This window comes from Gobio gobio, assembly GCF_949357685.1.
Source record: "Gobio gobio genome assembly, chromosome: 23".
In the NCBI taxonomy this organism is placed as follows: Eukaryota; Metazoa; Chordata; class Actinopteri; order Cypriniformes; family Gobionidae; genus Gobio; species Gobio gobio.
The window spans coordinates 23,233,827-23,250,490 of NC_137119.1; the positions used below are offsets into that span (position 1 = coordinate 23,233,827).

Here is a 16,664-nt window from a genome sequence, read left to right on the forward strand (position 1 = left end):
CTCTAAACTTTGCCTTAAGTAACAAACAGGCAGTTAGGCCAAACCGTTCAAATACCTTATTTTAGGCATAGGCAGCCTAGGTCTATATAAAGCCTATATATAAAGGCTATAGCCGATATGAATACAGTACAGTAGGAATATAATTTATTAAGCATACCCATCCTATTTCTAGACGATACATTTTAAATGATAAGAATACGTAACTTAAACGAGCATCAGTAATTCATTTAGACTGAGGGTCTTTGCCTTTCTTCTAACGTTTACATTAATTAAATAAATACTACTCATAAAGTTTCAAAATAATATAATTTAATACAATTATTAAATTATTAATAGGTGGGGGTAACCTAACGATAAACTAATGTTGACAAGTTATTTCGCACCATGACAGAATGTGTTACAGAAACTGCATCAGAATTCTCACTACAAACCACAATCTTAATTTAGAATGCACACACAACTATGTATAGTAACGTCCTTTCAGTTCAAAACTAAGCTCCCAGATGATTGTAGCGCGAGAAGCGCAGTGCACTGTACTTCGTCCCCCGCTCGCGGTAAAATTCAATGGCGTTCGCCGCGTGGATCAAACTGCCCCGAGAGGCCTCTTCCTCTCCGCTGCCTCCCCCGTTCTGCTTTTCCGCGCATGCGCGCACACGCGCCTCCACATCCCGAGAGCCTTCAGTACGGGGTTTGTGTGTTGAGCCAAAAAAATACCGCCTTCAACAACAACGCAACCGAAATATGGCTTTTCATCGAAATGGGACATAAAATACGACTTTCAGGGGAGATAGGGATTCGTGAGACAAATCCCGACCACATTTTTGTTGGTCTTTGTGCGCCGCTGATGGTAGATGGTATCCAGCGAGCTGTATCTGGCAGAGGAAGACGACGACTCGGCGAGTAATATGAAGGAGATGATCGGAGGCTGCTGTGTCTGCTCGGATGAGAGAGGCTGGGCCGAAAACCCCCTAGTCTACTGCGACGGTCACGGCTGTAACGTTGCCGTCCACCAAGGTAAATTAATTACTAGCACTTTTATTTTTCTTGAGGGACAGAGTTATTTGATGCGGATGTTTTGATAAGTCCCCTTCTGTTGTGGTGAGAGAATTAGCTTAGCATAACATAGCCTAGCTTAGCTTAACGAACAGTCGGTATGACCTAAGCTTAACCTCTGGCGCTTATTTGTGTTATTGGAATGACAGTAAGGAAATGTTAAGTATTTTAACGGTTAACTTAGAGTGTTTTTAAGGTGTGGCGGTTGTTGTGAAGCAACGGTTCGCCGAAGGCCTGTTGGTGTGCTAATGTTATGCGTTAGCACGAGCGCTACACGGCTGTAACAGCATGTCGCTCATGATTGTTCATTATCTCCACTGTCGCAGGACCAACAACGTGTCAGTCACAGCTTTGGAAACAGAGATGAGTCACATTCAGACAAGCTCTGTAAGTCATTACAGCTAGGCTGATAACACACATTTATGGCCAGTCAGCTAAACTGTCAACAAATTCCGGACTCTTAACAGGATCTTGATTGGGTTCCCCACGTGTAGTTATTTGTCTTGTATCATTATAGTTTGTGTGACGCTTAAAGACATAAATATTTTGGTTTCAAGAAACATGTCTTTGTAGGAAACTCAATGGGTACAGACGTGTGAAAAAATAGTTTTGAAAATCAACTTTGTTTTAGATATAAGGCTCTCATTTTTAAAGACTGACGGGCTGTCATTGAAGTTTAGAGTTTTGACATTGAGATCATGGTGTGTTCGCTTCTAGACAAATTTTAGCATTCATGCATTAAATGGAAATATTCCATAAACTTTGATTAGCAAGTTTTTGCCTCTGCATGCGATGCAAAAAGCTGCTCAGTTCGGATGTGTTCAGTCCTAGATTTGATATCAGAGCTGTCAGTTCTTTCTTCAGCATCTGTTTTGTCAGGTCACTGAAGATGCTTCAGTACAAAGTTGTCAACTTTAGACTTGTAGACAGATGATATTGTTAGTGTTTGGGCAAGTGTCTGATATGCCGACTATTTGAGATATTATTGCTTAGTTAAGCAAAATGCTTAAAACATTTTGCTTAGTTTCTTGCCTGCCATTGGAAAGTGGAAATGCACGTTTGTTCCAATTTGCACGGTGATAACTATGAAACAGAAATTTTAATACTTGCATGTATTTCAATTATTTTATATTCAGTGCAGAAATGGCATTTTGTCCACCAAAAAAAATGTCCAATGGCTAGCTTTTCCGTCAGCTGTTTTAAAATATCTCAGTTCAAATATATAATACATTTTATATAGCCTATGTGAAATATTAAACAAACATGCAAAGACCTTAGTAGGTGGACAAAAAATTATTCTCTTTGCACCTTTCCCTGACCTTGATAGTTTTTTTTTTCATTCACACTGTTGTTTGTTTGGAACCTAGTTTAGGTTGAGCCAAAAATGACAAAATACTTGTTATGAGTTGCAATGTTAGGTATAAGACAAACTGTTTTGATACCAGCAGTGACACAAGAAAACTTCACACTCTTTTGTTCTGCAAAGTGCTCAAGCTGCATTTTCTTTTGTCTGCTCATCAAGATATATTCTAACATGTTTCTTCAAGTGCATCTAGGCAACAGCATTTCCTGTCAAATGTCAATGTGTTTCAAGTCACGTGCCACATTGAGTTACCCGCAACTGCAAAAATTACCTACGCTTGGCTGGTGGCAGGTGTTAATTTCATACCCCGATGTTGTTGCACTACAAATATATCTCACACATTTCTTAAAATATATAATTTTTTAACACTCTCATGTTAATCATGAAACTTGACAGGAAGAGATAGTAAAGTTGTCAGATTTACAGTATTTGGAAGAAAGTCTCATCTCATCTGTCCTTCATTCCTGTTGTTTCAGCCTGCTATGGTATTGTCCAAGTCCCCACAGGCCCCTGGTTCTGCAGGAAATGTGAATCACAGGAACGTGCTGCCAGGGTGGTGAGTTTCCTCTTTCCAATCTTTATACAAATCTGTCAGGCTATCTGTTTTGCTGAAGTCCAGATCTCCTTCCTCATTTTGTATATTGTGGATTTGTTTGAAGTTCCCATTTGACAGATGATATGTATTATTGATACTTTGAACTGGTAATTGTAACACATGGTTGAATGCTAGGCAGTGGACATTTATGGCGAGTTCACACTGCAAAATTTTAGCCCCGATTTTTGACTCGCCGTCAGGTTTTGCGAAAATCGCAGACAAATGCCCGAAATCATAGGAAAATTGGTGCTCATTCACATGATCTGTGAGAATCGCTGATGAGTCGCTGATGTCTGTGAGATATTTGGCATGCTAAATATCTGGACCTGTCTGCGATTCAAAATCCTGCTGTGTGAAATGTTTTGACTGAAATTTACATTGGCGATGACCTACAGCTAGGGGTGTAACGATTCATCTACTACATCGATGTATCGATTTATATTCCTATGATCTAACTACATCGATCTGTGCTCGGCAACTTGGCCTTCCGGACGACATATATCGATCTAACATCATTTTAAAAGGTAATCAATCGATTGTATCGATAATAGGAAATAACGCATTGGATTTAAGCACGTCAGACTTTATATGGAAGTTTTTTCTTAGCACTTTTAATGATAAAGGCGTCAAACGTTACTCGATTCAGTCTGCCTATCTGTGACATCATCGCCTCGCACCAGCAGCAGCGCTAAGAAAACAAAACATAGCATAGCGGATGGCAGAGGAGAAGCCAACGAGCGAGAAATTATCACGCCACCAGGAGAAAGAGCTACCTGTACTTTCAACCCTTGCTAAATGTTACCTGTGCATTCCTGGCACCAGTGTGCCAGCAGAGCGAGTTTTTGTACTGCTGGCGACATAGTGAACGAAGTGTTCTGCAGCCAGATCTTGTTGATCAGTTGATATTTTGGGGGGAAAAAATCTGTAGAGTCATTGAAGAGTACTTGGTTACATTTTATCTTTTCTTAAATATTGTTTGTTTATTAAACTGAGGGTAGTGGCAGGTTCAGCCAGTTTATTCAACCTGAAGAAATGTTGGTTGCACTTTATTTTTTATATTAATATTGTATTTATATTATTTTAATGTTGAAACACAACAGCAAAAGTAGCCGGTAAACCTACTATTAATTAAACCTGAAGAGAAGTTAGTTGCACTTTATTTTTTATATTAATATTGTATTTATATTATTTTAATGTTTAAACACAACAGCAAAAGTAGCAGGTAAACCTACTATGAATTAAACCTGAAGAGAAGTTAGTTGCACTTTATTTTTTATATTAATATTGTATTTATATTATTTTAATGTTTAAACACAACAGCAAAAGTAGCAGGTAAACCTACTGTTAATTAAACTTGAAGAGAAGTTAGTTGCACTTTATTTTTGATATTAATATTGTATTTATATTATTTTAATGTTTAAACACAACAGAAAAAGTAGCTGGTAAACCTACTATTAATTAAACCTGAAGAGAAGTTAGTTGAACTTTATTTTGATATTAATATTGTATTTATATTATTTTAATGTTTAAACACAACAGCAAAAGTAGCTGGTAAACCTACTGTTAATTAAACCTGAAGAGAAGTTAGTTGCATTTTATTTTTGATATTAATATTGTAATATTTTTATGTTGGAAAACAAAAGCAGAAGTAGCAGGTTAACCTACTGTTGAAATGTTGGTTGCACTTACTGTGCTTTTATTGAAAATTTATTGAATATTGAAAATGAGAGCAGAAAAGGTTAACTTCCTGTTAATTCAACCTAAACTGTTGGTTGCACTTTATTCAAATAAAATTTGAATGCATTTGCCATTAATTGTTGTTTACTTGTTTGTTTATATCCATAATTAATTTATACCTGATTCCCTTACAAGAAACAACAGGAATCTAGGAAACACCTGCACTGACCAGTATCCAGATATTTATTTCAGTCACACAATTTTTGGCTAAAAAGTTACTGAATCGATTTCAAGTCACTGAATCGTATTGTTCTAAACTAACCAATATCCTGTCCTTGAATCGTATCGACAACCTCAAATCGTGATACGAATCGAATCGTTGTTCAAACGAATCGTTACACCCCTACCTACAGCCAATGAGAGAGCAAGATACAGGGCAGCAGGAAGTTCAGGGGGAGGAGTTATAGACCATAATATCAGTATTTGAATAGATGTATTTACATTTATATCAAACAAAAACAAAGCTCGAGTTGTTTCCTGGTCACTTTAAGTGCTGATCTGTGCAGCACTTAAAGTGACAGCAGATCTTGTGTGTGTTTGGTTGTGAAAACAGTTTGCTGACGAGGCAGAATTGTCTGCGATTCTTCTTATTGTAAAGTCACGCATTGTGAACATGCACACAGCAGCGACTGAATGCTATCTCAAATAGTCGTGCAGTGTGAAAAGAAGAGTGATCTGACTACTTTGAAAATCGTGCAGTGTGAACTCGGCATTAGGCATTCAGTGTAATTCCCTATGACCAGACAGTTTTATCTTGTCAGATCAGTTTAAGATCAGGATATGCATGGGACAAATGTCAGTTTAGAATTTGATTTTGACTTCCAATGATTATGAAAATACGATAATCAAGATAAAACAATTATTGTGCCCGATTCTGTCCCTTTCCAATGGTGCGCTTCGTAATGTGACTTTCATAAAATGGTATGTGCTTGATGAAAGCATGAAAGAACCCTTGCGCTGTTTCTCAGCTTTCTGTGGCCGTGCTCCGACACGGAGCAGAACGTGGACAAGCAAAGTGAACTTTGTGCTATAAACCGATGGGAGAAAATATAATTGTGTATCAGTATATTAGACTTGTGTGCAGGAGGTCTTAAAGTGACAGCAGCCTAATATACCTGGAACTGTCTGTGTCATTAATGTTAAGCAAACAAAAACAAAAAAAGAGAAAATTACTCGCTGCTCTTGATTGAATGACTTTTTTTGTAGCTTTAATAACAACCAAAGCAAGTTTAATTCTTACAGTGAAGACTATTCTGTGTTTTATTTTACATTTGATTATTCTGTAGTAGGCTGTTAGCTGAATACTTATAAACTTGCATGAAAAGGTTAAAGCACTGTTTCATTGTATCTTTTTCTATTGCATTTGTTCTATTGTTTGTAAATTGCTTTTTTATTGTATTACTGACTGTTTACTTATTTTCAATAATTTAAGACTTTTTTTAATTGCATTAGTTAGCCTTGTATTTAGAAACTACACAAAATTGAAAATCAAATTTTTTTTGTTTATAATGGAGATTGCGATTCTTTCACGATTCATAATTAATTTGAATTATTTTAATCATTTATTTCTTTGAATCAGCGCTTTTGAACGAATCTCTTGAAGAATGAATGATTCAATGACTCACTCATTATGGGTGCTTCTCCAACGGAACTCTGCGTCCTATAAAGACTGCATATCTCGGCTGCCACGTCATCAAGCGCCACTCAATTTGTCAATCAAAATGTCTCAATTTGAATTATCCTTGGAAGGCAGCCTTCATTGCATCCTTCATTCAGCTCATTCTGAAGGATCCATCGAGTGTATCCTTCATAACCTTCAATCACCCACAATCCTTTGCACTAGGGATGCACCGAATCGAGATTTTTGGATAAAAATCACAGTAAACACATTAATGAAGTAAACAACGTCCACAGCAGTGTAGGGATGCTATTGACCATTTAACCGTTAACTGAAAGTGAGAACTTTGACCGATCAGTTAAACGGTTTAAATGTTTTTAACGCTTTTTTGTTTTGTTTTTTTGATGCATGGTTAAGAAAAATATGCTGTATCGTGTTATTTGTTCACTCACGGAGCGCGTCGACATGTGCAACCACAAACCAGATTGGACTATATCTCGCAAAATGAAGCAATGGAAAAGCTTACTTTGTGGGACCATTTCGACAAAAAATACAGCAGTCGTACATGCTCCTGATTGGTGGAAAGCAAATGAAAGGTGCTTCCCGAGGCTGGCCGCTCTAGCGAGGCATTATCTCTGTATTCCCGGAGCATCAGTGCCATCTGAAGCCTTGTTTAAGGCTTTTCGTAGTGCGGTTTTGGTCAAGTTTACTGTTTCACTTTCAACGGCGGCTTCATTACGTTCGACCAGCGGAGCGCGCATAGTGCAAGCCTAGGGTTCGGTCCGGTGGAAAAGAATTCTGAGGTTTTGCAGAAAACAAAGCCCGTCAAAAAGCCCAATATTCGGCCGAGCCCGAATCCTGGATTAGGTACATCCCTACTTTGCACACATTCCAATTCACAAAAACAAACTGATGAAAGACGAGTCGGCACTGAGCTTGTTGAGTTCATTATGAAATGTAAGACAAAAATAATGTTTTCAGAGATGAAGGCATGTCTTTTGTTTTGGTGTAAATTAATCACTTAAAGGCACTATGTAAGATTTTTGGATTCAAATATCCAAAAACCACCAGAACAGTGTTGTATATTTTGTTGACTTGTGTTCTTACATTATCCCAAATGTTTCCAAGAAATCCAGAGAAATAAGCCATTTTAACCAGGACATGGACTGTATCCGTGCGTCGCTCATCAATGACATCATACCCGCGTTCCTCGATTTTCGATTTATTTTGTAGAAAATAAATAATTAAAATTAATTGCATGCCATTTAGCAACACAAGCCATCTAGCATTTATTAATATGTTTGTGAATTAGGGCTGCACGATTTCTGGTAAATATCTAATTGCAATTTGCAATTTAAAATGATTATTTTATTATTATTAATTTTATTATTTATTTTTTTTACAAATGAAGTTTATATATAACATTTTGTGTTTGTATATTAATAAGACTGATAATTATTATGGCTTATTATTGCTAAATAAAAATATTAAACAAAATATGAAATATTACTATTACAATAACATTTTCATTATTAAAAATTTGAAATAGAGTATTTAAGAATAAATATAACAATAAAATAATAATATTTTACAGGTAACTTATTTGACAAAAACTGCTGGGTTACCGGTTAATATGCAGACAGTCTATGACTAAAAATCATTAGAAAGGATTTATTGTAAAAAAATTATTATAAAAATCTGTGCTTTTTATCCGCGATATCAATTTCTTAAAGTCTATGTCTTTAATATGAAATATGAGCCTCTTGTGCATCCACTGTGGGGATTAATTCCTGTACATTGAAGAAAAATGCATTGTCATATACATTTATTTAGAGAGAAGTATTATTTTTCTTATTTTTTACCCAAAAGTTTCATTCATACTGGAAGCCAGAGGGCACCCTCATTTGCCTCAGAGAAGTAACAGTTTTCAGGAAATCCCTAATGTGAAGCTAGCGCTGTAGGCTGAATAAAAATTAGATGGAAATGCTTTGACTGATTAAACATGAAGACAATAAACACGACTGCATCAAGATATGGTGTATTTGAGTTCTTCAAGCCTTCTCGGGTATTTTCATAATAATAATAATAATAATAATAATAAAGTAATGCAGAGCTAGTCGACATAGACTTCATCACTGTATAGAATACTATAAAATAATGCAATTTTCTGCCTCAAGAAGCCACATCAGCTCACAAACACTCAACTGACTATATGAAGTGAGTTAAAACGTGTTATGAAACATTGTATTTTGTTGGACAACAGGTTTATGAACATTTCACATTACTAGTGTGTGAAGATGTTTGAAACGTGTTGTTTTTTTCAAACTCGCATTATAAGCGACTCAAATTCGCAGTGCTTTCAGACGGAGCAGCGTTTAATACTCATCACAGAGCCGCTCTTCACTAACACGCTGTGCATATATTTTTAAAATTGCAGACTTTGTGCTTTCATAATCGCACAAACCAAATCGCGGTTCGCTTTCGATTAATCGTGCAGCCCTAGTGCGAATGCACAGATTAACGTTGTAATATAATTTTCAACACATTCAAATGTATCAAATATGATAAAACCGCACTGCATTACCCCACATACACTTGACCGGATTACATATATAAATATAATGATTATTAATGCAAAGTATTTTTTTCTAAAATTATGTTTTGATAGTATTTTCATGCCATGATCATGGTGTGACAAAGCCAAGTGCACTTACTAGACCGCCTCATTCTACCGTTCAATGCTGAGAAGTCTAGCCTAAGAAGCCTCAGAAGGACTGGTATAGGAAGGACACTGACTTATAGGATAGGATGGTATAGGATGCAGCCTTCTGTTTGAGAAGCACCCAAAGACTTCACTTGTTTCATTACTGGATGAATTACTGTTTTTGAGCAAATCTTTTGAATGAATGATTCAATGCCACATACATTTTTTTTAAGTCACTTTTGGCCATGATGTAAGGATGTAATTGATACAATCTTTATCTGAAGTGCCAAGTTCAAGCATTGTTTATATATCGAATTATAAATTTATATCCCAGTACTTCTGTCATAATTTGAATTATTGTAAGACCGGAATAATGATACTGTGTGGTTGAACAGACTGTTTGTGAAGCTTTCACACCTATGTATGACATTGCCTCTGTCTGGGTCAGCCGATTTATAAGTTCGCCGTGATCGTACTTGTCAAAGATTTGAGACAGATCCGAATCATTGTCATTTAGGACTAAGATCACGTAGGTGTTTGAATCGAGATCGCAATCTTTTAACGATTAATTTTTTTGCACTGTAATGCGTCATATGTTTCATATCATATCATCATATATCTTTAGATTCATATCAATATTTTTATATTCAATTATTTGTGCATTCATATGTTCTACAGTTCAGTAATTATGAAGCAGGTTGTCTATGCAGAAACTCTGAGACTGCATTTTCTCTGTTTGGTCTTTTTAAAATGTTTTTTGTTTTAAATCAGTGTCTGGAAGTGGGCTGAAACACTTAACCTTAAATCACATGTGTACCGAACAGTAAACATGGGTTGTATGTATATAAAAACTGTATGACTTGGCAGGACTCTTAGGCCTGTATGTATAACAGATGTCATCAGACGTAAAAGTGTGGTATTAAACTGAACGTTTTTTGACTTGTCTGAATGGCAAGAGGTGATGATATCTGAATTGTTCTGAATTGTACAAAAAGCTTCTGTATGGCTTGGACATTGCTTGAGAGTTCATATTTATTTTTCCTGTCATTAATTGAATCACTGTTGGCTATTTGTGAAGCATTTTCTGTCATGTAGTTATAAATGGCTATATATATAGAGATTACTTGCAAATAAGAAGCTTGCTTTGTTTACCATATTTCTGCTTTTTTTTTCTTTTATACATTTTCACATAATAAAAGTAGCAGAATTTGAAACATTAAAAAAAACTGATGAATGCGTCTCCAAGACCATGTTTATATTCAACATCCTTGTATTATGTATTATATTCAATGATAGTGTCCAAAGTAATGGCCCCTTTTTCATAAAACATGAAGTAGCTTAAAATAAATGTCATTATAGTATTTATAAATAGAAGAAACATAAATGGTTAGGATAGGTAAAGCTGTGTTGGCAGTTAAAGCGATTTGATGGTTGTACATGTGACTTGTGTGAGCTGTCAGGCAGGCATGAAACCTAAGTGGCAGTTTAGAGCAGACGAATAGTGGGTTCTAAGAAGGGGAAACCTGTCACGCAACCCATTATGTGGGCCTTTTTTGTTGAAAGATCTGGCAAACAATGCATTCCCACATAACACCTTTTATGAGGTTAGAGACATTATCCAACTGCTCTTATTCTGAGTTTGTCATGCTCTTATTCTGGTTTGTCATGTAATAATTTTGTGGCCTTTTTGCCACTTCTAACCAATCCAAACCCAAAGATTTGTGAAAATCATAGCTTGCACTTAGGGTTGGGAATCGAAAATCGATTCCAATTCTGGAATCTAATACTTCAAGGTCAGGAATCGGATACTTGTTATAAAATTAATTTTGATTCCTCTTATCCATCCCTTTGTGTGCATTTTAATATGACATTGAAACATTCAAGCACTAGACCCGCGCGTTGTTTTCTGTGCTGCATCCAAAGCGCGCTCACAGAAAGTGATTTAAAGTGATTTAATGTGTTTTTAAAACCATGAACTCGTGCGCTGTTTTCTGTGTTGTTCACACATACTGTATAGTGCACGAAACTGAACTAAGTTCACCTCTGCGTGTTTTTGCACTGGACAAATACACACAAGAATATGTCAGTGTCGTCGTAAACAGTCATTATCTCTTAAGTGAACGTAACGGTTGACAAAGAAAATGCATGTGTAACATATTATATCTGTGCAGCACTTAAAGTGAAAGCAGCCTAATATTCCTGCTGTCACTATATTATCAAACAATAAAAGTCTAAGCTGTTTTGAGACTAACTTTTGTAGCTATGTTTCTAATCTATATTTTATTCATAAAGTGCAGGGTTATGTTAAATTTCATTACAGATTCTGTACCTGAATACCTGAAAATCTTAAAACGCTGTATTTCAATCATATCTATCATCGGTTGTATTTGTGCAATTGCTAATCTAATTGCTAAATTGAGTTTTTACTTGTCTTTAATAATGCTTGAAATTTATATTAGTTAAAATTCAAACAAGTTAATGAATTAAAATTCAAACGATACCCAACCCTACTTGCTTATTGCTGGAGCATTTTTAAAACGTGAAGCCTTTTTGGTAATCCCTAAGCATAATTATGAAACCAAATTTCTGCATTTGTCCTCATTCCTCCACTTACTAAAAATGAGCCCATTTTTTTCCCCCATTTGTGCCCTGCTCTGCCACTTCATTCCCAAAGATTAAAGGGTGGAGGGGGAGAAAGCCGAGCTGGCACATCCCTGAAGAAGGAGGACTGTCCACCACCTGTAACAAAGAGGAGGAGGACAGCAGACTGAGCAGAAGCTTAAAAACTTTGAACATAGTGGTATGTGGCAAATAACGGCATGGTTCCAAGCACAATGTTATGCCCCAATATCTAACCCTGTTCAAAGCTTTAAAGATGAGTGAAATGTCATAGTGTATATGCATGATCTGCTGTGTAATAGGCCATGTGTCAGTGCCCATTTCTTTAGGACACTTTCAACCATCTCTTTTGTTTTTGTTCTTCAAAAAGGGTAGTAACTGTCCTTATTTGATCATTCGTCTTATATTCCGAGGGTTTCTTCTTCTTGTCCTGCCATTTGTTTCAGAAAACGGTTGTCTAAACCAGTTTTTCTCCTTTAGCAGAGCAGCTCCTGCTTTTTTATCCTTGAATATTGAAGCAGCTCTTCAGGGTTGCAGCAGTGGATGTTTTCCAGCTCCAGTGAATTATCAAAGGCTCTTGTCTACAGTTTCATTGATCAGTTTTGCCAAGATGCTCTGTTCTCTAGTTTCAAGGAAGAAAGTGATGTCTAACCTCTAAACTCTGCTTTAGTTTGATGTCCATGTCAGAAGTAGAGTTCCCGAAAGCCCTCAGAGCTGTCTGGCCTGCAGATGGTTGGATGGAGTGTGGGTTCATGTTATTTCTCCTCTTTTCGCAGAGGTGTGAGCTGTGTCCCCACAAAGACGGAGCACTGAAGCGAACAGATAATGGAGGTAGGAAATCTAACTTCATACTGACTGTTTTTACTTTCCACTTGCTGAGGAAAAACCATCACCAACAATCTACATGTCATTGGCAAGAACAGACTGCAGTTGCTCAGTAGCTAAATATAGGCCATTAACATAAAATACGTTTTTGATGGTTGAGTGTGTTTAAGAGACAAAATATTTTATAAAATCTTTGGGTTAACAGTGGGCTGTACTATTATCTCCAATTCACAAAGAAAAAAAATTGTGTTGTTATAAAATGGGGAGAGTCAGCCCAGTTTTATTGTGAGGTGATAAAATGATGTGAAGTTCTTGAGAGGAACATAAGCGCTGGTGAGGATGACGCCTTTCTATTTTGACGCCTCTAATGAAAGTCAATGTAAAAAAAAAAAAAAAAAGTAGTGAATTGATTATCTCTTCTATGGAGTATTTCACTAATATCCTCTGGCAGTTTTAATTATCACAGAAATGTTGCTGTCAAAAGGATATAATGCTCTCTCATCAATAAGCTGTTAATTAGTCATATGTATTTTCATATGTCACACCTCAAAATAATTTAATTTAGAATTCAGATTTCAGGGAAATTTTACAATGAATAATATATTTTTTCTTTTACCATCTAAACTGCTTTTGAATGAACCGAGTTTGACATAGTTTTGGAAAAAAATTTTTTGGCACATAAGGCAGATTTTATCTGCTTATTTTTTCAGAATAATTGAGCAAAGGGGGTTAGGAAGTGTGCGTGTTTGTCTCTCACCTTGTTTTTATGGGTGGGCGGTCTCAGCGGGGTCATTGTGGGGCTGAGAGGGACGACTCTTCTTCAAGCTCCGGGTTCACGGCAAGGGCAGATCAGAGACTGTAAACATGGCATGGGACACAGCTGCGGAACCATGCCCCATCTTTAGGGGTGGTGAGCTGTTTAACGGCCATGAGGGAAGCATCATTGCCCCAGGCTTATGGTTTAGCGGTTTCAGACCATGTAATCTCTCTTTTTTTTTTTTTTTGGCTTGAATTTGTAAAGCCTTTTAAAATTCTTTGAGATAAGCATTCCAAGTTTTGCAGTAGGAGTAAAGATTTCAGAAACATAAATTTTAGAAAGAGCTTGTCCGAACCAGCAGTGATCTCAAGTGAGATTTAGGTGATGACGACTTGCTTTAGAGAAATCTGTACATTTCAGCCAACTGAGGAGTAAAACTCCATAGCATTGACCTCCTTGTTCCCCTGACCAGCACATGGAGAGGTTCAGGGTACCCACGGGATCTTAAAAAGTCTTAAATGTCTTTAAATTCAAAATCAAAATTTTAAGGCCTTAAAAGTCTTAAATTCGCTGAAGTATTGAATTCTAGGTCTTAAATAATTTTAAACGGGTCTTAATTTTCCTACGTCCATGTAACGCTACTCCATTGCTCATTGAAATGATCCCGCAATGTTTTAGAGAGAGTGTGTGTGTGTGTGTTGTTAGTTCGTTTTTTTGCTAGTGAGAGACCAACATGCATCTTATATAGCAGCCAATCAGCTTTCGTGTTATTGGCGCGGGTCTCTTTCGGATTGTACCACAGACGCATCAAACGGATTTTATTCTTCAGCTTCAGTTCTCCAGTTCTTCCAGTTCACGCGATCGTGAAAGCAAAGGCAAATCTTTTTCACCTGCCATCTCGTATAATGACCAAATAAAAGTTTGATATGCCCGATAGCACTAAACAAAGAGTTTAAAAAGCGATGGAAACCCCAAACTCATTCGCTACTGACACACGGACAGATGTCAGATAGGGGTGCACCGATCCGATATTAGGATCGGATATCGGCCGCGATACTGACAAAATAGCTGGATCGGGGATCGGAAAAATGAACAGATCCACAAGCCGATCCAGGTGTTTTTTTTCCGTCGCAGCAGAACCTACGTCATTCGTCAGCTTCACGTGTGTCGCATGCTAGAAGCAACATGGAGCGAGCCAGAGAGTCGGTGTGGAGGAGATATTTCACGCTTGCCACGCCAACTAGTTCGTCGGCTGTTTGCAATGTCTGCAAAGTAACTTAAATGTTTCGAGGGGAGGTGGTATTACTGCAAAGTCAGGGTCTTTCCTGCATTGAAAATTTTTTGATGGCCGCCAAAGCCTAATTTGACGAGTTATTGTATGTGGAATAGATGCTGCGCTTGTGACTGAGAGAGACCGACCAGAGAGCTCCTCCCCCGCGCGCGCTCTCTGTGTCTTCAAAATAATCAGCGTTAGCTCGCTCATATTTCACATATTAATCCAATTCCAAATCTAAAGGTCGGAAGACCGAAACCATGTTGCACGTGACACATTCGGACAATTTTGTCCTTGAATTACCGCTGGGTGTGCATTGCGCTCAAAAAATGTTGACTCTTCTCTGACCAGCTGACATAAAGCATACTTTCAATAAACGGGAGACAAATCATATTCAGTTATGAAGTGTTTTCTGTGTGTTGACATCTTTCGCGATGTTCTAACAGACGGGATTCGCACACAACGCGTCTGCTAATGTCCGATTCGCGACCTAATGACTCCTTTGAACCGAATCATTTTAACGACTGGTTAGATTAGAACAACTGATCTGTCCAACACTGAACTCATGAATCAGTTTATTAATTTACTCAGAACGCATCTGAAATGAGAACACAAGTGTGCTTACCCAATTAAGCAAGAGTGGGTAGTAAGAATTATTTTTAATTATCAACAGTATTTCAGCTTATTTTTGTTGACAATGTGTAGTAAAATAAATAGGCCTAGCCTACAATCATTTAGACAGGAGTGAGGTGAAACCAGAACAAAGTTGTTATTAGCTAGCTGATCATTTTTATTAAATTGCATATGGCAGAAAATTAAGACTATTTGTTAATTTTGAATACTACTTTTTAATATTGATATGATTATATACCAAAACAATTATCTGTAGTGTAAAAAATGTTTGGTAACTGTCAGATTACTATTGTATGTTTGACTGTTTTTTGTTTCCACTGCTACATTTTATTTATTTAAAGAAGTTTGATTACATTCTATTTTAGATTTGAATGCACAATTGTTTTTTAAATAAATAAGAATTCAACACTTTACATACATCTGTTATTTTGTCTTAGTTATGTTTAGTTAGTAAAGTCTGGTGCCTTTAGTCTCTTCAAGGAAGGTATAAGGTGGAAGATATACAGTTTATTATTAATTCAACAATAGTATCGGATCGGTATCGGGTATCGACAGATACACAAAGCCCAGGCATCGGGATCGGTATCGGGACTGAAAAAGTCGGATCGGTGCACCCCTAATGTCAGACTGGCCGCGGATTCTGCACGCGTTTGCCGCCTGTCAGCGCTCGCGCGAGTGAACCGAATCTAGGCACATTCATAGATATCCATATCTATGAGCTCATTACTGTAGGTCTTAAAGTTAAAGCAATCCAATATAATAGCCTAGCCCAGTGGTTCCCAACCACGTTCCTGGAGGACCCCCAACAGTGCACATTTTGGATGTGTCCTTTGTCTGACACACCCACATCAGGTCTTGGAGTAGCTACTAATGAGCTGATGACCTGAATCAGGTGTGTTTGATTGAGGAGACATGCAAAATGTGCACTGTTGGGGGTCCTCCAGGAACGTGGTTGGGAACCACTGGCCTAGCCTATACCCCCTCCTGCCTGTGTCGTTAGTATTAATCAAACAACAACAACGGGGAAAAACAAACAGTAGCCTACCTAAACTTAAAGCACTGTTTGTATCTATATATTTAAGTTGTATTTATTTGTCCTATTGTCAAACAAGATTCATGCATTTTGTTTGTTTTATTGCCATGTGTGACTATTGTGCATCTAATATAATGATATGGTAAATGTGGCATCCTAATTATGAAAAAAAAAAAGAAACATGCACATTTCTGAAAATGACGACCACAAAATCAGTAATTTTTATCTCACAAAAAAAATGTATATACATACACACACACTACCGGACAAAAGTTTGAGAACGGTTCGATTTTTTTAAAAATGTTTTTTTAAAGAAGTCTCTCCTGCTCACCGAGGCTGCATTTATTTGATCCAAAATACAGCAAAAACAGTATTGTGAATTTTTTTTTTTTTACCATTTAAAATAACTATTTTATATTTCAATATATATCTTAAAATAGAATTTATTTCTGTG

At 36.9% G+C, this 16,664-nt stretch overlaps 1 protein-coding gene across 6 annotated transcripts in view; it reads left to right on the forward strand.

Annotated features, from left to right (window-relative positions):
• Positions 1-509: 509 nt before the first annotated feature.
• Positions 510-16,664, forward strand: part of mllt10 (MLLT10 histone lysine methyltransferase DOT1L cofactor) — a 58,004-nt gene continuing 41,849 nt past the window's right edge. For 5 of the 6 annotated variants that reach the window (XM_079805774.1, XM_079805776.1, XM_079805775.1 and 2 more), the window contains exons 1-3: positions 510-1,014; positions 2,893-2,972; positions 12,466-12,520. In XM_079805774.1, coding sequence (XP_079661900.1) covers positions 852-1,014; positions 2,893-2,972; positions 12,466-12,520 — 298 coding nt within the window. In that variant the 5' untranslated portion in view covers positions 510-851. The remainder of the gene's footprint in view (positions 1,015-2,892; positions 2,973-12,465; positions 12,521-16,664) is intronic. The other variant, XM_079805779.1, reaches the window with a different exon arrangement.